Source organism: Thunnus maccoyii, chromosome 2 (assembly GCF_910596095.1).
Source record: "Thunnus maccoyii chromosome 2, fThuMac1.1, whole genome shotgun sequence".
Lineage (NCBI taxonomy): Eukaryota > Metazoa > Chordata > Actinopteri > Scombriformes > Scombridae > Thunnus > Thunnus maccoyii.
This window is the reverse complement of record NC_056534.1, coordinates 4,837,088-4,853,740: the sequence shown is the minus strand read 5'-3', so window position 1 is coordinate 4,853,740 and position 16,653 is coordinate 4,837,088. Positions and strand designations below refer to the sequence as shown.

The 16,653-nt window shown below is 38.7% G+C and overlaps 1 protein-coding gene across 4 annotated transcripts in view; it reads left to right on the top strand.

Moving 5' to 3' along the window:
* myom2a (myomesin 2a) overlaps positions 1-16,653 on the top strand; it is a 68,697-nt gene that overhangs the window by 38,151 nt on the left and 13,893 nt on the right. For 3 of the 4 annotated variants that reach the window (XM_042393512.1, XM_042393528.1, XM_042393518.1), the window contains exons 7-16: positions 1,661-1,749; positions 1,838-1,876; positions 3,035-3,199; positions 3,402-3,563; positions 4,618-4,759; positions 8,215-8,426; positions 14,110-14,284; positions 14,943-15,064; positions 16,006-16,193; positions 16,363-16,489. In XM_042393512.1, the coding sequence (XP_042249446.1) occupies positions 1,661-1,749; positions 1,838-1,876; positions 3,035-3,199; positions 3,402-3,563; positions 4,618-4,759; positions 8,215-8,426; positions 14,110-14,284; positions 14,943-15,064; positions 16,006-16,193; positions 16,363-16,489 (1,421 nt within the window). Of the gene's footprint in view, positions 1-1,660; positions 1,750-1,837; positions 1,877-3,034; positions 3,200-3,401; positions 3,564-4,617; positions 4,760-8,214; positions 8,427-8,497; positions 8,552-9,802; positions 9,931-11,393; positions 11,578-14,109; positions 14,285-14,942; positions 15,065-16,005; positions 16,194-16,362; positions 16,490-16,653 lie in introns of all 4 variants that reach the window. The other variant, XM_042393539.1, reaches the window with a different exon arrangement.

Genomic DNA, 16,653 nt, shown 5'->3' with positions numbered 1-16,653 from the left:
AAATAGTTCCCGTGCAGGGTGAAGGTCACATTTCTTCCTTCTATTCTCACCCTCTGACTCCTCTTCAATCGCCGTCACAAGGCCGCCGCTCCCTTGATACACCTTCTTTTCAATGCACTCCTAACATATGAGATCATTTTTCAAAAGAAGCAGTACATGATGTCTTGTGTTTACAGCCAAACTTTAAGAGCTACCGAAGTGTTGTTGAGGGAAGTAAAAGCTTTACTGCGTCGCATTTACTAAAGTGCGACTCTGTGTTACAGGCCTTGACTTTCAGCATGTTTATAGGATTCCTATTATGTTCTGCTAATGCAGCTGCTAGTCTTGGGGTACATAAATACACACAAATGACATGAGACAAAAATATGGACATTAACAGTTATGAAAAAACAATAGATTTTTTTAAAAAACAGAATTAGGGCATAACCCAGAAAGAGATTTTTAAAAAAACAGGCCCGAAAGATAATTACAAAGTCAGATATTTACATTAAACTGTGTTTCTTAAAATATATTTCACTTGCAATTTGATGCTGTTTGTACTAGTAACATATTTGATTGTTCCAGTCTGTATAGCACAATGTCTTTCAAAGTTTGTGTTAGGTTTGGGAAAAGATAACTGACTCTTCCTCGCATCCCGGCAAAGAGGCTGGTGTATTTAACAATTCAGGTTTACATGAGAGAATAGTTTTCTTGATAAAAAGTAAAGATACCAAGATCCAGTTTGGTCTTGACAGGTAGTCAGGATATTTTAAGGAACATTTAGCCAATGTGATACTGTCTGTTGACTGCAGCTTTTTGACTTTAAATGGTTCCCAAATGCAGTGGTACTCAAACTTTTTCACATCAAAGACCCCTAAACTGACACAAATTAGACCACGGACCCCCATCTGATAAGATTTTGTCCCAGGATCTTTCGTCTGATAAGATTTTTGCTTTTAGATGACCAAAATAGTCACACATTCTGTCATTGTGTTACTTACATAAGGAATTATAGTGAAAATAAATAATTCCGCTTATTGCTGGGGACCCCTTCAAGGACCCCTGGGGGTCCCCTGACCCCACGTTGAGAACCACTACCCTAATGTGCTTAAATCCCCTTTTTCATCAAGTACAATGGGTTTGCCAAACATTTCTTACAGTGAAATATCTTTTTCCACACATCTTGGAGTATTGTGACCATAAGTAAAAGGTAAAATACGATACAAAAGCAGCATCAGCTTCCAGCAATTATACCACAACGACAGGTTAGACATTCATTTACTTGAGAATATTTTTAAAAATCCCAGTGTAATATTTTATTGTTTTAGAGGGACTGATAAAAGAAACACTCAGACCAGTGGAAAAGACGAGCTTGATCAGCTAGTGGGATCTAATTTTTAGAAATTTGGCCTGAGTAGAACTACAAACCTTTAGTATGAGAATAATTTTAAGACTTTTTAAGATTTGAATTGAAGAGTATCTAAAAAAAAGTCTCAAGTGAAATTTACATAAAAAGTTCCAAAATTATCATATAAATCACAGTAGTCGGTTTAACTAATGCTGACTGACTAAGACACAAGTTTGGGAAGTCACAACTACACCCTAATCAAATCTATGGCTATATGTTCATATATTTCACTAAATAACATTGTGACATCTTCCTTTCTGTCCTCTCTTGTAGATGTGTTGTGAGTGATACTGCTGAGTACAGCGCTGTGGCCACCAACCCTCACGGCACAGCTACCAGCAAGGCTAAAGTTATTGTGAAGAGTAAGCCTCTGCCTTCCTCTGACTCTTATTAAGACAGCATTCATCTGTCATGTTTCTCTCTGTGATCATGGTTTCCGTTTTTCAACAGGACCAGCAGGAGCCGGGGAGTCCTGCCATCTCGGTCTAGGTGAGAGGAAAGAAGGGGGCGGTAGCTGATGAGGAAGGGGCTCTTTTTAATTTTTAGTTGGAATCAGGCCCAGACACTCAGCTCCGCATGGGATCATTAGGCTGCAAATAGCAGAGCATGTGAGAGGCCTGATAAGAAATGGAAACTATTGTGAGACGCTGTTGTTCTCGTCCAGATCCAGACAGAGTAAAAACAAGAGAAACGTCTGTTGACAATAAATATTTCAGCCCCTGGTGATCTAATTAAACATGTATATACTTAAGCGTGATGTATTAGTTTTTCAGGAAATTAAATCATGTTAAAATTTAGCAAATAATTTCCTCCACCATTAGTACATCATAAGACATCGTGATTAGTAGATCATGAGTCTGTGCTCCAAACAGACCACAGTGTCTCATGACCAGTTACCACAGAGCTTCCCTCGGCCCAATTAGTGATTAAAAATGTCAACACATTTGTGAGATGCATTATTAGTCCAGACTTTGTGTGCATAAGCAGTATTATATGGCTCATTGGATGAAAAAAAAAAACATAATTGTGGAAAAATCAAAGAACCCTGCACACTCACATATAAAGAGTTACAAAGGTGTCATCAAAATTAGTGCCATCTGATACAAAAGGATGAACTGGGGCAGAAATATTCAACATTTTATGGGGATCCACTGGAAATCTCTCAATGATAAGACAGGAGTTCCTAAAATCAGATCTGATAGATCCAACCCTAACCCTAACGGTCCTTGAAGAGGCGGAAATAAGTCATTTCCAGTTTTAGTTAATATATTCAGGAGGGGTTTTCTATTTCACCACTTGATATAAACAGGAAATAATTTGGGGAATTTCTAATGGTAGTGTTTGCGGGTTTTAAAGGTACATTATACACGATTTGAATGTGTAAACTGCTGAAACAATTACAATAGAATTACACTAAATAAGGCCATGATTTACAGCCTGGTCTGCCTGCTTCTCAAGTTATGTAGACTGTCAATTTATGTCCATATTGGTCACATCATAACTCCGATTCATCCTGCTAAAATACAGATAAACAGCAATAAAGTGCAATTTTGGGGGGAAAAAACACAATTATAGTAGAGTCTGCTTCAATAAACATGATATGATATGCCATTGATTAATGATAACTTCTTGTTTTCTGCTGGCCAGTGCCTCATCTGACTGAGATCCATCCAAGTAAGCTGGAGGTCACCCTGCTGGATCGGTTCTCAGTGAGCTTTGGTGTGGAGGGCAGCTCTATCAGCCTGGCGTGCACCATGGTGGTCGTCCCCGACCTCCCCAACGTACCACCGCACGCCCAGTGGTACAGAGACGGTAAGACATTCAATCATTCGCTCATTTGTTCATGTATGGAGCTGGGATGTCAATTCTGTACTATTATACCCTATGATACAGTTATTTAATTTGCATGTCATTATCATTTATCTATTTCCTCTGTAGCTGCCTCAGAAACCAACAGCTGGTTCTGTGTTAACTGATCACTCCTGACTATATCTTCCATCTTGTCTGCTGACAGATAAACTGTTGAAGCCAGGTAAACATGCAGAGATGTCAGTGGGTGGAGGACTGGCTCGTCTGAAACTGCCCCACCTGGCCAAGGACGACGAGGGCCTCTACACGCTCCGCATCTTTACAAAGGATGGCACCGCCGAGCATAGCGCCTACCTGTTTGTGTCAGGTAGGACACAATCCTCTGCATCATGTGACGTCAACAAATCCATCATCACATCGATTTTAGAGATTAGTATACTTAGAAAACCTGCTGGATTGCTTTATTGCAAAAGGTGACGTGAACCTCGGTTTTAGAATAATTAGACGAACTGTAAAAGGCACGATGACAGTAGCCATGACTCAGCAAATAGTGTAAAAGAGCTCCAACTACAGAAATTAAATCCCTATGTAAAGAAGATAAAATGTAAACTCATCACGGTAAACCCATACTGTTTGATTGACAGGTGACTTATTAAAAATGCTGTGCAGGAACATCACACCTAGAACCAAATACAGATATAAGAAATATGGAAATGCTTTTAGCAATATCTGTTGCCATAAATGTAGTGTGCATTTTACCTCTTATGTCATTGTTTCATTCGAATCTAAATATTTATCTTGTTTTCAACAGTATCGACCTTTTAGCACTCAGTCAAGCCAAATTACATGTGTAACATCAGTAGTACACAGCTTGTGACAGGCTCATAAACCGAGGGGAAGTTCACTCGGTTCTCACCAAACTGGATTTCAGAATGTGCTTCAACATGACAAAAGGTCAAAGTACATATTCATTCATTTTAACTGATTCAGTGAATGCTTCAGTTCCCACGGCTTCTGCACAAAGTATTTAGTCTGATTTGTGATTCAAAAAATTAAAGGAAGATTTTTGAATCTTAATATTCAACAAATTGGCACAGAAATACATTCACAACAAAGAGGTGTATAGAAATATTGCTGCCTGAAAAGAAAATAAATAAAATATAACAAAAAAATAAATTAAAGGAAGCATGATTACTGCACATTTAATTTCCTCTTAATTCTTTGCTTCATTTTTCCTTAAAACATTGTCTTTAAACCTTTGTTTCCTTCTATTCAGTGCTGCAAAAACTATGATGTGCACCATCTGTGTGTTGTGAATTCATGTCATTATTGCAAATTGAGTATTGATATCTTTGTGTTCCTGTTCTGCTGTCCCAATGTCCGTTCTTCCTCCCTTATGTCATGGTTTCCTTGCACCGTAGATGCTGCTCCCTCTGCAGCCGGGGCCCCTGGTGCACCAATGAGCGTCAAGGCATATGACATCAACTCAGACTACGTCCTGGTTGCCTGGAAACCCCCCAACACCGTCAATGAGGCGGCAATCACTGGATACTTTGTGGATCGGTCAGTCTGCACCCTGAGAACTCCTCAGGCGTTGTTTTTATTGACTAGAAGTAGCACACAGACATACACTGCGCTTACTGCCAAGAAAATGACCTAAAGTATAACAAGATGTCATAGTTATATAATAATGATGAACCCACAGAGAATTATCAGCAACTCTAAGGTTTTTTTTTTCAGTGCTTTATTTTGCGGGTTTTCATAAGCAATTAGATCAACAGAAACAGTCAAATAACAGGAAAGCTCAGACATGAGAGAAAATAAATAAATAAATGAGAAAATAAATAAAAATTTAAAAGAAAATGAATAAATAGATAAATAAAATAACATTAGCATTAAAGGGCTGCCAGTTGGACAGAGTGCATAAAAGTGCTGTGCATTAGATCTCAAACAAGGGCCATGAGAGATTAGCTGGGTGAGTTATTCATCCTCCCCTGGCCTCATCTAGGTAGGCAAGAAATGGGTCCCAGATAGCAGAGAATTTTTTTATTGAACTGGTTCTCAAGAACTTGAGTCTTTCCATCCGTATGACTGAAACCATGTCAACCATCCATCTCCGGATGAAGGGGGAGAGGGTGATTTCCCTCAAAATGAGTCTTTTGGCAGCAGTCATCCCCAGTTTCCACAGGGAAGGATGTTTTATAGGCTTTTGAGTAAAAGTCAAATATTTTGGTCCAAAATCCAGTCAGTGAAGGTCAGAACCAGACGGCGTGAGACAATGTGCAACCTGTCACTTCATATCTGTCACACAGTGGCGAGACAGAAGGATGAACCTTGTGCAACCTGAGTTTAGAATAGTGAAGACGGTGGACAACTTTGAACTGGATCAGTTGGTGTCTGCCGTCAGGATTGTATCATAGAAACCCATGCAACTTAGTTCAATAGTAGTAGTTAGTTGATAGTTCAATGCCCATTTCTTCTTTCCTAGCACTCCTAACAGAGTTAGCCTCCGTATGTAGCTACAAGGGGGCCGCAGAGGCCGAGTTACCCGGAGCCCCCTGTTGCCAGAACATTAGAGCCCTAACACTGGCAGACTTGGGCTTTTGCAAATGGATTTTCCAAATAGTGTCGTTCTTGTAATTCCAGATGTAAGACAAAATTGTGGAGTCCAATACTTGAAAAATGGGGATGTTTTGGCAAAGAAACCTGGGAAGGGAAACCATTTTAATTGAATTTATGCGGTCAATCATGGACAAAAGTAGGATTTTCCAACTTTCTATGATCGATTTGAGTTTTGAAATCAACTCTGCAAAATTTAGTTTAATTATTAGTTTAGGATCTTTGGGTATTGTTAAGCCCAGATAGGTAAGGTGATCTATTTTGAGGTATGAAGGCACTGTTTGTCCAGTTGATTGTGTATCCAGATAACCTGCCAAAAAAGGTGATTAAATCTAGGAAAAGGGGAACTGACTTCTGTAAGTACAATATCACATCATCAGCATATAAACTAATGTGTGTTTCCATACCTCCCACTTTCAGACCCACAATGTTGTGGTGACAACATTATTCTTATTCTTAGGGCAAGGGGCTCCAGTGTGACGGCAAAGAGGGCCAGCAAGAGAGGGCAGCCCTGCTGGACTAAGCAGTATAAGGGAAAAAAGATTAACTTGTCGCCATTGGTTAAGATAGAACACATTAGGCTGGCATATATCAGTTACACCCAGGATATAAATGATTCACCAAACCCAAATTTGTACAGCGACATGTACGGCCACTCAGCCTGGTCAAAAGCCTTCTGTGCATCGAGGGATAAGATCTCTGCTCCGCTGGCTTTCCCTTGATCAGCATACATAGTATTAAGGAGGCGTCTGACATTAGAAAAGAGAACCTCCCTGGGACGAACGCTGTCTGATCAGGATGAATGATAGATGACAAATGCTTCTTTAGCCGGTTAGCCAGCATTTTAGTGATTTCCTTTCTATCAAAGTTCTGGAGTGCAATGGGCCTGTAGCTGGCCGAGTCTGTGTCTTCTTTACCTTTCTTTAAAATGAGGGAGATATTAGCCTCATACAGTGCTTTAGGCAAGGCTTTGTCTCTCTTAGAGCTAGATATCATTCTGAGGAGGAGCGGGGCGAGGATGTTACAGAATTTCTTATAAAATTCGCAGCCAAATCCCTCTGGCCCAGCTGCCTTGCCAGATGAAATGACTTAATGGCAGAGGTTATTTCTTCCGATGTGAAATCAGAGTCTAGGTCCCCTGACAGCGTCGCTGAGTTTGAGCATTACAAGAGGGTCAAAGAAGTCATTCAAGTTGGAGTGAGTGGCGTCACATTTAGAAGTGTAGAGTTCACTGTAAAACTCTTTAAAACAGTCATTTATTTCCTTGGGGTTATTTAACAGGGTGCCCACCCTCGATCTGATGCAATGGATTGACCTTTAGGCCCCTCAGCTGCCACACCAGGAGCCCCCCTTGCTTGTCTCCCATTTCAAATTGCTTTTGTCTTAATTTTAACAGGATGTTGTTTATTTGTCCCAGGATTCATTCATTTATTTCACCCAGGATGCAGTTGTACTCATATTTAAGCTTTATTATCTTATCATAGTCTTCAGAGAATTTTTAATGTGCTTCAAAGGTTGGAAGAGTGTTCTCAATCCTTCAACACTAAAGGTTTTTTTTAAGCCTCCTTTAACTTATTGTTTTGGTTTAGTGGCCCACAAAGTTTCTTTATCATCAAACTCGTATCCAGCAGCAGCAGGCAGCTGTTTTTAATGAAAAAGCACTAATAAACCCACGGTACACTACCTGCCCAGCACCAAACAGCAAACAGACAACTAGTTAAAGACTAAAACAGGACTAAAAGCAGAGTGAATATTTCTCTTAAATTCATCAGAGGGTCACAAACACAAACTAAATGATTATTTTGCTCTGTTAGCCAGAACAACTTTGTTAGTGGATGTCAGATGTTTTGTTTTTACCATGTTGTGTTCTGCCCATGAGTGACCCAAAATAAAAATAATAGACGCAGTTTTAACTAAAAAACTTCAAAATCTAAATGAGTGTTAAGGCAATCTGCAATGTTTTTATCCTTTCCACACTAGTTAATAGTACAGTTAATAGTTAGAAGACCAACTACACTTTGTTGGAAAATTGCCCTTCTTTGGTTCTTCCATGACCTAAAACCAGTCAAAAAATGTTAAAAAAGCTTTTTTTCCCCCTAAATCTTTATTTTGATGAACTTTAACTGGAATATTTGTACAGTAAAACAGTTTCAACCATGCGGATGGGTTTTGCATGTGATATGGAAGCCACCAACAGGGCATAAATCACATTAATCAGTGCATTACAATGCATTTTTGTTGATTTAAAAACCATCTAGAGTAAATGTACACTAGAGCAAAAATGCTAAAGTCTGTTGACCACAGATTGTTCTTTCACACAGTGCTCAGTTGATAAAGTTGAAAATTAGATTTTCTTGCTGATGATGTCATTAGAGTGATGATGTCATCCTGATGTGTAGGTGTGAAGCCGGAAGCGACCACTGGGTCCAGTGCAATGATGCCCCAGTGAAGGTTTGTAAATACCCGGTGCACGGCCTGAGCGTGGGCCACTCCTACCACTTCCGGGTCAGAGCCGTGAACAGCGCCGGCATCAGCAGGCCGTCACGCAAGTCGGACAAAGTGACCGCCCTAGACGCCGCCGAGCATGAGAGGCTGCAAGGTACTGATGAAGGTAAATACAAAATACAGAAGAGCGGGATGCGAGAGTTTCCTAACGGATCTGTTGTTGTTTTCCTGCAACAGTGATTAAAATCGAAGGAAAATACGACATAGTGATCAAGGATGATGAACTGGAAGGTATGGTAGTAGTGTACAAAGACTGTAGAAAGATCTGCTTTCTCCCAACCTTTAAACCACTTCATCTTAATCTCCCGCAGGCCAAATACTAAAACAAGTCCCCCTTTCCTAACAAGTGCCTTCATAATAACACTTACATTTTCAAAAGGGACCTGTACTGCAAATAAAAACGCAGGTTAATGTAAAAAAAAATGTAAATGTTATTCCGATTCTCATATATGATGTCATCCCAACATCTTCATATTTGAAATTTCAGTATGCTTTTTCTTTAATCTCAAATTTTAACATTGTTCACGGGTTTTTTTTTAAAATTAATCTTAGAACTGGGATATTCATTTTCACTTTCTCCTAATTATCTTAAACACAGGTTTGATATGAATGTAGAATACTTTAATTACTTTTTTAGGTCAGTCATGAGTGAGTCCAGTTTTGTCTACAAGCTTTTCTCAAATGTTCAAATTAAAATATGAAAATTACACAAAATAAAATGAACTACAGAGCAAACCTAACCCCCACCCCATCCTAACTACTGCAGTACCATCTTTGATCTAACCGACTCCTCCATCCATGCTTTAATTGACTAAAAACCTTTTTTTAATTTGTTTTTCAATTAAACCGCTTAAAGAGTTTCCTTCCTACTCTGAAGTGTGGCGAGTAGCTCCGTCTTACCTGCGATACTAAACACAAAAACTAATTTAAAAAGCAAAATATAAGTGCTAAAACTAATATGCGTTGGTGTCATTTTACAAATGAAGCTGTTGTAGAAGTCCCATGTTTTATTGCATAGTATCTCAATTATTGCTAAACTTCCAGTCCTGACAGTTTAAAATGGACAAAATAATGTGCTATGTATCTGTGCCTGAAGGATTGAAGGTGTTTTTCATGGCTCAATTTAATTTAATATCTCATAAAAGGGTTTCTTTCTTCTCTCTCTCTAAAAAGTTGAAAGATTTTCTTTCCATATTCTAAGCTAAACTCTACTCTTTATCATTTTAGCAGAAATACTTACATTTGTTCAACAACCACACCTCCAATGATTAATACAATTTTAAGTAAATACATTGTTTATATAATATCATTAAGTACATTATTGAAACAGTATAGTGTCACCTCTCAGCCAGTGGAAGTTAATTTAAAGACACTCTGGCATCATTTTAAGATTCAGTATAAAGAAAGTACATAATGTGGGACTTCTGCAATACCTGCTGCTGTATGTACTTTCTGCCTCAAAACCGTTCATTCCCAATCTAGGCGATGTAACTATCCCGGGAGAGCCCACTGATGTGCATGCATCTGAGATTTTCAAATCGTACGTTGTGCTGAGCTGGAAGCCTCCCAGCCCTCGTGGACGAGCCCCGCTGTGGTATGTCATTGAGAAGGTGTGTGTCGCTCCACCTTTGGCCATCCATATTACCGTCAATGTAGCTCACTGTTCACCGCTGCACTGTAGTGGAAAATAAACACAACATTAACCTCTTAAACTCTGGATTTTCCCTTGAAATTCCAAAAGAAGTAAAAACAATTTCAACGCTACATGATAGTATCACATATAATAAAATCCTGCTTGTTTTAAAGGCATCACTGAATATATGTGATGCTTCATGGCTGCAACATTACACCGAATAGAAATATTATAGTTGTTTATTTATTTTTCTCAAAATTCAGCCTGACTAATTTGCTATTATTTAAACTGTGGTTTCTCTACTAGACATGAAAGGCCTTGCTCACCCACACAGGTGTTTCACTTATTCTAGCTGGTGAGACCTTCAATCCAGTTGAAGGTTGGTGGAGCTATGCTGGGAAAGAGATGTCCCCTGACTACATGTACCAATAAGACTGATAAAGCTGTAATTTATCGCACCCTCGAAGGTGCGACAAAGCTAACAGGAAAATCAGGAAAATGTAAATCAAACAGTCTGCACAGGAGCACACGGTGCTGAGAAAGCTCTAATTAACAACAAATAACTGAAATTGCATGTGTAGGTGGACCGTGGGTGTGCAGCGGCACCTTTAAAGGAAAGTTCAAGGTTGTAAATATGGAGTCTGGCAGAGTTTAAGAAGTTAAATGTGTTTTTTTTTTTATTCCAATCTAATATAAGCACATGAATATGAAAGCGCTTACAGCTCACATGTTTCACTTCGCTGTTGGGGCTTCACTTATTTTCAGTCAAATATGGCAAAAATAAACTCCACATCATTTCCACATATGCAATTTCACTGAATTTAAATAATTAATGCTAAATGATAGAAATCTAAATCTTAAGTACTAGAGGTACTAGAGCCCAAATGACATTGGCATGATCAATATTATTGGTTAATATTGGTTTATCATAGATATATTAGAATTTGCATTAATGTTTGCAGATATTCTAAAGGAAATTGCAATAAAAAATGTTTTTATTGTCTGATTTTATGCACAGTATAGTCAGTCTTTTTCAGGGACCCATGCAAAAACTTTTTATTGATGTAATGTGTTTATGTGAAAAAGAATACTGATGTCAATATACCGTCATCATTTCCTATTCAGTACTTGAAAAGAACAACATGGATATCTGCCATAAAAATCCAGTCTTGTTTGGGCTCTATGATGCATCAAATAGCAGATTTTCTTAAGAATCACATCTTTCATAAAATCTGACACTTACACACTATTTGATATTTCAGATTTCTACATCAGTTATATACTTACATCTAAAAAAACTAAATTTAAGCCCCAACCATGCAGAAACACATCACTTACACACTGAGAGCTCGTCTTTGTGTTTGTGCTACATTGATGAGATTGTCGCAGATGGCTGTACCTTCTCATGACCCCCCCCTCCCCTCCCCGATTCTCCCACAGTGCTTAGCAGGCACTGGAGCATGGCAGAAGATCAACACAGCAGTCAAACTGCACTCCCCTCGTTACCCAGTTTTTGATTTGCAAGACGGGCAAAAGTACCAGTTCCGAGTGTATTCTGTCAACATGTACGGCTCCAGCGAGGCCTCTGCGCCCTCTGAGCCCATCCAAAAGGTTGATGAGTATGGTAAGGGCCGGGACCAGTGCACAGACATTCAGATACACTGTCAGCAGAGTACAGTACACACAAATATGACTAGATTTTTGTGTTAACAACTGCCAGGAAGTGATATGTTTTATAAATAATCATTGTTCACTCCTGTATTCTATTACAGAGCTCAATAGCAACCTCATAACCCAAAATCTTCTCTTAGACCACTGTTAAAGACTTGAAACTCAACACATGTAATGTTCTAATTGATCTTTTGTTAAAAATGAGTCGCTGTATGTTGCAGGTACTGAGCTGCCGATTGGTACGTACAGTTTAATGGAAATATAAAAGTAATGTTTCACATTGCTGTAACGTCACAAATTTGTTCACTCTTCCACTGTTTGTGTGTGTTTTCTAACCATGAGTGATGGGCAGAGCACACAGGAGAAATATTTGTATACAGTTCTTTGTACTGTTTGAAATACAGTGTCAGATGAACAAGCATTATGATATAGAAGAGAAGATGAAACTTTGTTTTTCTTTTTGTTTTTTAAGTAACTTTTTACATAAAGTGCAGCACATTAGAATCATCAAAATTCTTTAAGGCCGGAGATGTACTGGCTTTTAACTATGCGCCCGTGATGGCCGCCTCACGTATCCTGCATCAGTTTGGAGCGTTGGTTGCACACGTTGTCAGAAATTAACGCTACATGCCGCAAGATTCAATACGCGCATGAACAGTAGGGGCGTAGGCACGTCAGCAGCGACAACAATGGCGGAAAGTTTTAAATACAATTTAATAGAAGGTCATATCTAGACAGGAACCCTAGATTTGCAAAACTCTTGCTCTCTGTTACGATGTGACAACGCTGGTTAGGTTTAGGCACAAAAACCACTTGGTTAGAGTGAGAGAAAGATCATGATTTGGGTTTAAATGATCACTTGAAACATGGTGTACAGAGTATGTGAACACTTCACACTTCAAGACGCAGCCGGTTGTCTTCGAGAACAGGTGGTTAAAAAGCAAGTACATCTCCAGCCTAAGATGTCCTTCCTTCATTAAACCTGACCGATCTGGTGCTTCTGGTATTTTAAATGTCTGATGTCTCCTTCTGAAAACAGTGATGCATGAACACAGACTCCCATTGGATCTTTGAATGTTTGAAACATTTTGACCTGACAAAGATCCAACCTGGGAGTCTTTCAAATCAAGTCCCCTCTGACGTCACGTTCTGACCCAACTTCCTGTTTTGTTCAGAACTATGTATGCTCACTTAAAGGTTCACGTTTTTTCAAGTCTATCTTAAAACAACACAGGTCTGCTCATATGTACATTAAAATGGGTATTAGTGGCTGTGATCATTCCTTCTGTCCATACAGAGATCTTAAAATGATTTCTCTCTTAACTGAGAAACGGTCCTGGTTCTGTGCAAAAATGCTTTTTAAAGTTTGGATGAAGACAACACGAGTCTTCAGCCTTCTGAAATAGACAAATCACGTGGGTATCTTCCAAGGTCAGTCTTTTTAGTTTAAAATTCCCTCTTTGTGCTTTGCTGCTGCAAAGAAACAGAAACACAAAGCAGTTAAATTGGCACTAAAAAGATTAACTTTGGAAGATAACGACTTCAGACCACTGAAGCCTCATATGAACTTCGGTTAAACTTTGATTTCATTTTTTGCACAGAACAAGAATAATTGTAAACAGAGAGACCTAAAAAGAGAAAAAAGAGACCTTTTTGCAGCCAGTATGGACACAAGGAATGATAATAGAAACCACTGAACAGTTCAATGTACATATGGACACGTCAGGATTGTTTTAAGATAAACTTTTAAAAAAGTGAACCGTCACAACGACGGCTAACATTTCATTGAAAATCACCACAAACCTTTTAAGTATTGCATGTTTCACACCAAAACTGGCAGCAGTGGCAATAATTTTATGACCTGTGGTACAGGATGTGGAGGACATAAAATGCACAGATCAGACCTGCAGGAATATTTACAGATAATTATTAGTATTTCTGTTGTTGGAGAAGCAGATAGTATGGATGAGGACTGGTTCACTGCTTCCAGGAAGTGTAGGTGGAAAAGTTGGTTTAGTACATCTTATGATTTTCATCTTATTCTCATATCTCTTGGATAAAATAATATTATATCTCTGCATATTTTGTGCATATTACATTTTTATTTGATAATGTCTGACAATTTAATGTAAATCATAAGTTTATGTCCAAAATGAGGAATCTACCGTTTCCAAACAGCAGCTACAGTTAAAGCAAAGTTACATTAACTTGTATGAAAAGACCGTGCATAACATAAACAGACAATAATACTTTTGAATGTGTTTTTCATACCAAAAAAGGTTTAACTATATGTATCTATTTCTATCTCTTTACTGTTGTTGTTTTTAACTATCTACATATAATTTTGGAATGCAACTCCTCAACGTTGATCCATTTTTAAACACATAAATTGAGGGATAAAGATGTACCATTTATTGGAATCATTAGTATTAAATATCATTAATTAGTAATTAATCATGTTTTCTTTCTCCCCCCCGGTGACCAGGCGTCCCCTCTGCTCCCGGCCAGGTCATCGCCACCAGGAACACAAAGTCGTCTGTGTTCGTGCAGTGGGATCCTCCCAAACATCTGAAGCACCTCGTTGGATACTACATCGACGGCCGCGCTGTCGGATCCAAGGAGTGGTTCCCGTGCAACAACAAACCCTTCAAACACACCAGGTGAGTGTCAGAAAAGTCTCATTTAAAATTAAAAACAAAAAGACATCATAAGTTACATTCATAGCTTGTTTTTTGAATCACTTTAATATCTTTCTACCATACATAACAAGTGGGTACAGTGACTTTGACTCTCACTGTTACAACATTAGCAAAGAAGTGATTTGTGCTCTATTCTTATTGTGATTCATTGTGAATTACATTATGTTTGACACAGATTTTACATGTGGTCACCTCAGTTTGTCAATTTAACAGCACAGAATTGAATTAATACAAATAAAACTGTTGTGTAAGCTATTTCTGTAGAGGAGTTTTGGCACAAACTAATGTTATAATACGAACTTCATCATTAATTTGAAAACAAAAATCTCCACCTGTAAGATAAATCGCCCAAGGCTGCATTAATGAATGTTAAAGAGCTTTTACAATATCTGCTGACTAGCATGATACATCACCTCAGCATTGTGTTCCAAAATAATAACAATTAATAAATAAAGTCATTTGATAAAGACACACAAAATGTTTTACTTCTGAACAGTGCTATTAGGCACCAAAGATGTTAAAGAAGGAAATAATGATTTTACAGCACAACACTTTACTGTAGTAACTGTTTATTTTATTGGTTTTAAATATAAACTGAATGTGTGTTTGTGTGTCTCAGGTTTGTGGTCCATGGCCTGACCCCGGGGGAGACCTACGTGTTCCGTGTCCAAGCTGTCAATGTGTACGGCCTCAGCGACGAGTCTCAGGAGTCCTCTCCCATCGCTGCCGAGCCCGCCCTCGGTAAGAGCGACGCCACATTCATGATAAACACACGTTTCTAATAATATTAGAAAGTATAGATAGTATTATTGTGGGGTGATTGGGTTAAAAAGGTGACTGATAACTGATAAAAGCCTGTAGAAAATGTCCCTTCACAGTATCCCCTCATAATTAGTCTCTATACCACATTTCTGAATCACGAATCTATTTTTCATTCATAAATGCCTCATCAGTCATTAATAAATGGATGATTAATCCTTAATGAAGCTTTCAGAGCACAGAGAGAGTGTAATTTTGAATAAATATGGGTCAAATTTAACCTGGAATACTCTTTATGTACAAAAATGTGCAGCTGCAAGTTGAAATATTTCCAATTTTGTATATTCTGGGTCACTTTGGGAGAAGTCATAAAATTCCTGGCTCATAAAGAGAGGTGTTTAGGTTGTTTTTACTGCTCTCAAATGTAAAAATGGGTCTAATTTGACGAGAACAATATGTATGTGTAAATCTGGAAATTACCACAGTTTCTCTCATTTGACGTTCTTTATGGCTCATTCCATTGTTCTGTCTAGGTGGGGGGTTTCAATATGGTATGTATTAAATCAGATGCAGATGAGGGTTTTTTTTCTCCCACTTTACTCACACACTGTTCCCACTTTGCACTTTCACTTTGCATTTTGTGCTGTAATCACAGGACTCCAAAGATCACATTCTGCTTCACAAAACATTAGTATCACGTAAAAGATAGTTATGTTTTTAAGAATACACCGTGGTGACGTGGTATGACACATATAAATAGTTTTAAAACACAAATGCATGAAGTGCTTAGGCAGCTCACAATCACTCAAATCATCCAAACACACAGTTATTTTCTAATTAAAAATTATTTTGCAGCTCTGTATAAGGGTGAGTGTCTAAAATGTGAAGTAAATGTATTGTAAACATGAAACTCTGTGATTCAGCAACTCCCAGCGCTCCTTTCGGCATCACCATGCTGAGCTGTGACGGCTCCTCCATGACTATTGCCTGGAAGAGTCCCAAACACTGCGGCGGCTCCAAGGTCACCGCTTACTACGTCAGCGAGCGTAACGCTGACTCTTCACACTGGAAGGAGGTCAACCTGACAGCCATCAAGGAGAGAGTCTGTACTGTGAGTGGAATCAGACAATCAGACAGGAAATAAACATATAAAACTGACTGATATAATGTTGTGTATGAGTTTAAACTTAACTTGCATAAACAAAAAAGTCATCAAAGTCATCCACCACACATCGTTGTATCTGATAATCAACCTCACACCACTTTCTTTGTATCTTCAGGTTGAACATTTGACGGAGGGAACCTTCTACGAGTTCAAGGTCCAGGCCGCTAATCTCGCCGGTGTGGGCTTGCCCTCTACTCCCAGCACCCCAATGAAATGTGAAGCTTGGACCATGCAGGAGCCTGGTAAGTCATCAGCCATCAATGCTTCTTAAATAATACTGCGCTATCAGATTTCTATCTTCCTGTGTCCTTTCAAGTGTCATATTCACCAGAATACTTATTTGCTTCCAATAAATGTGTCATTGGGCTCTTTGGGGTTCCCAGAAGAGTAAATTACCACTTTTCCA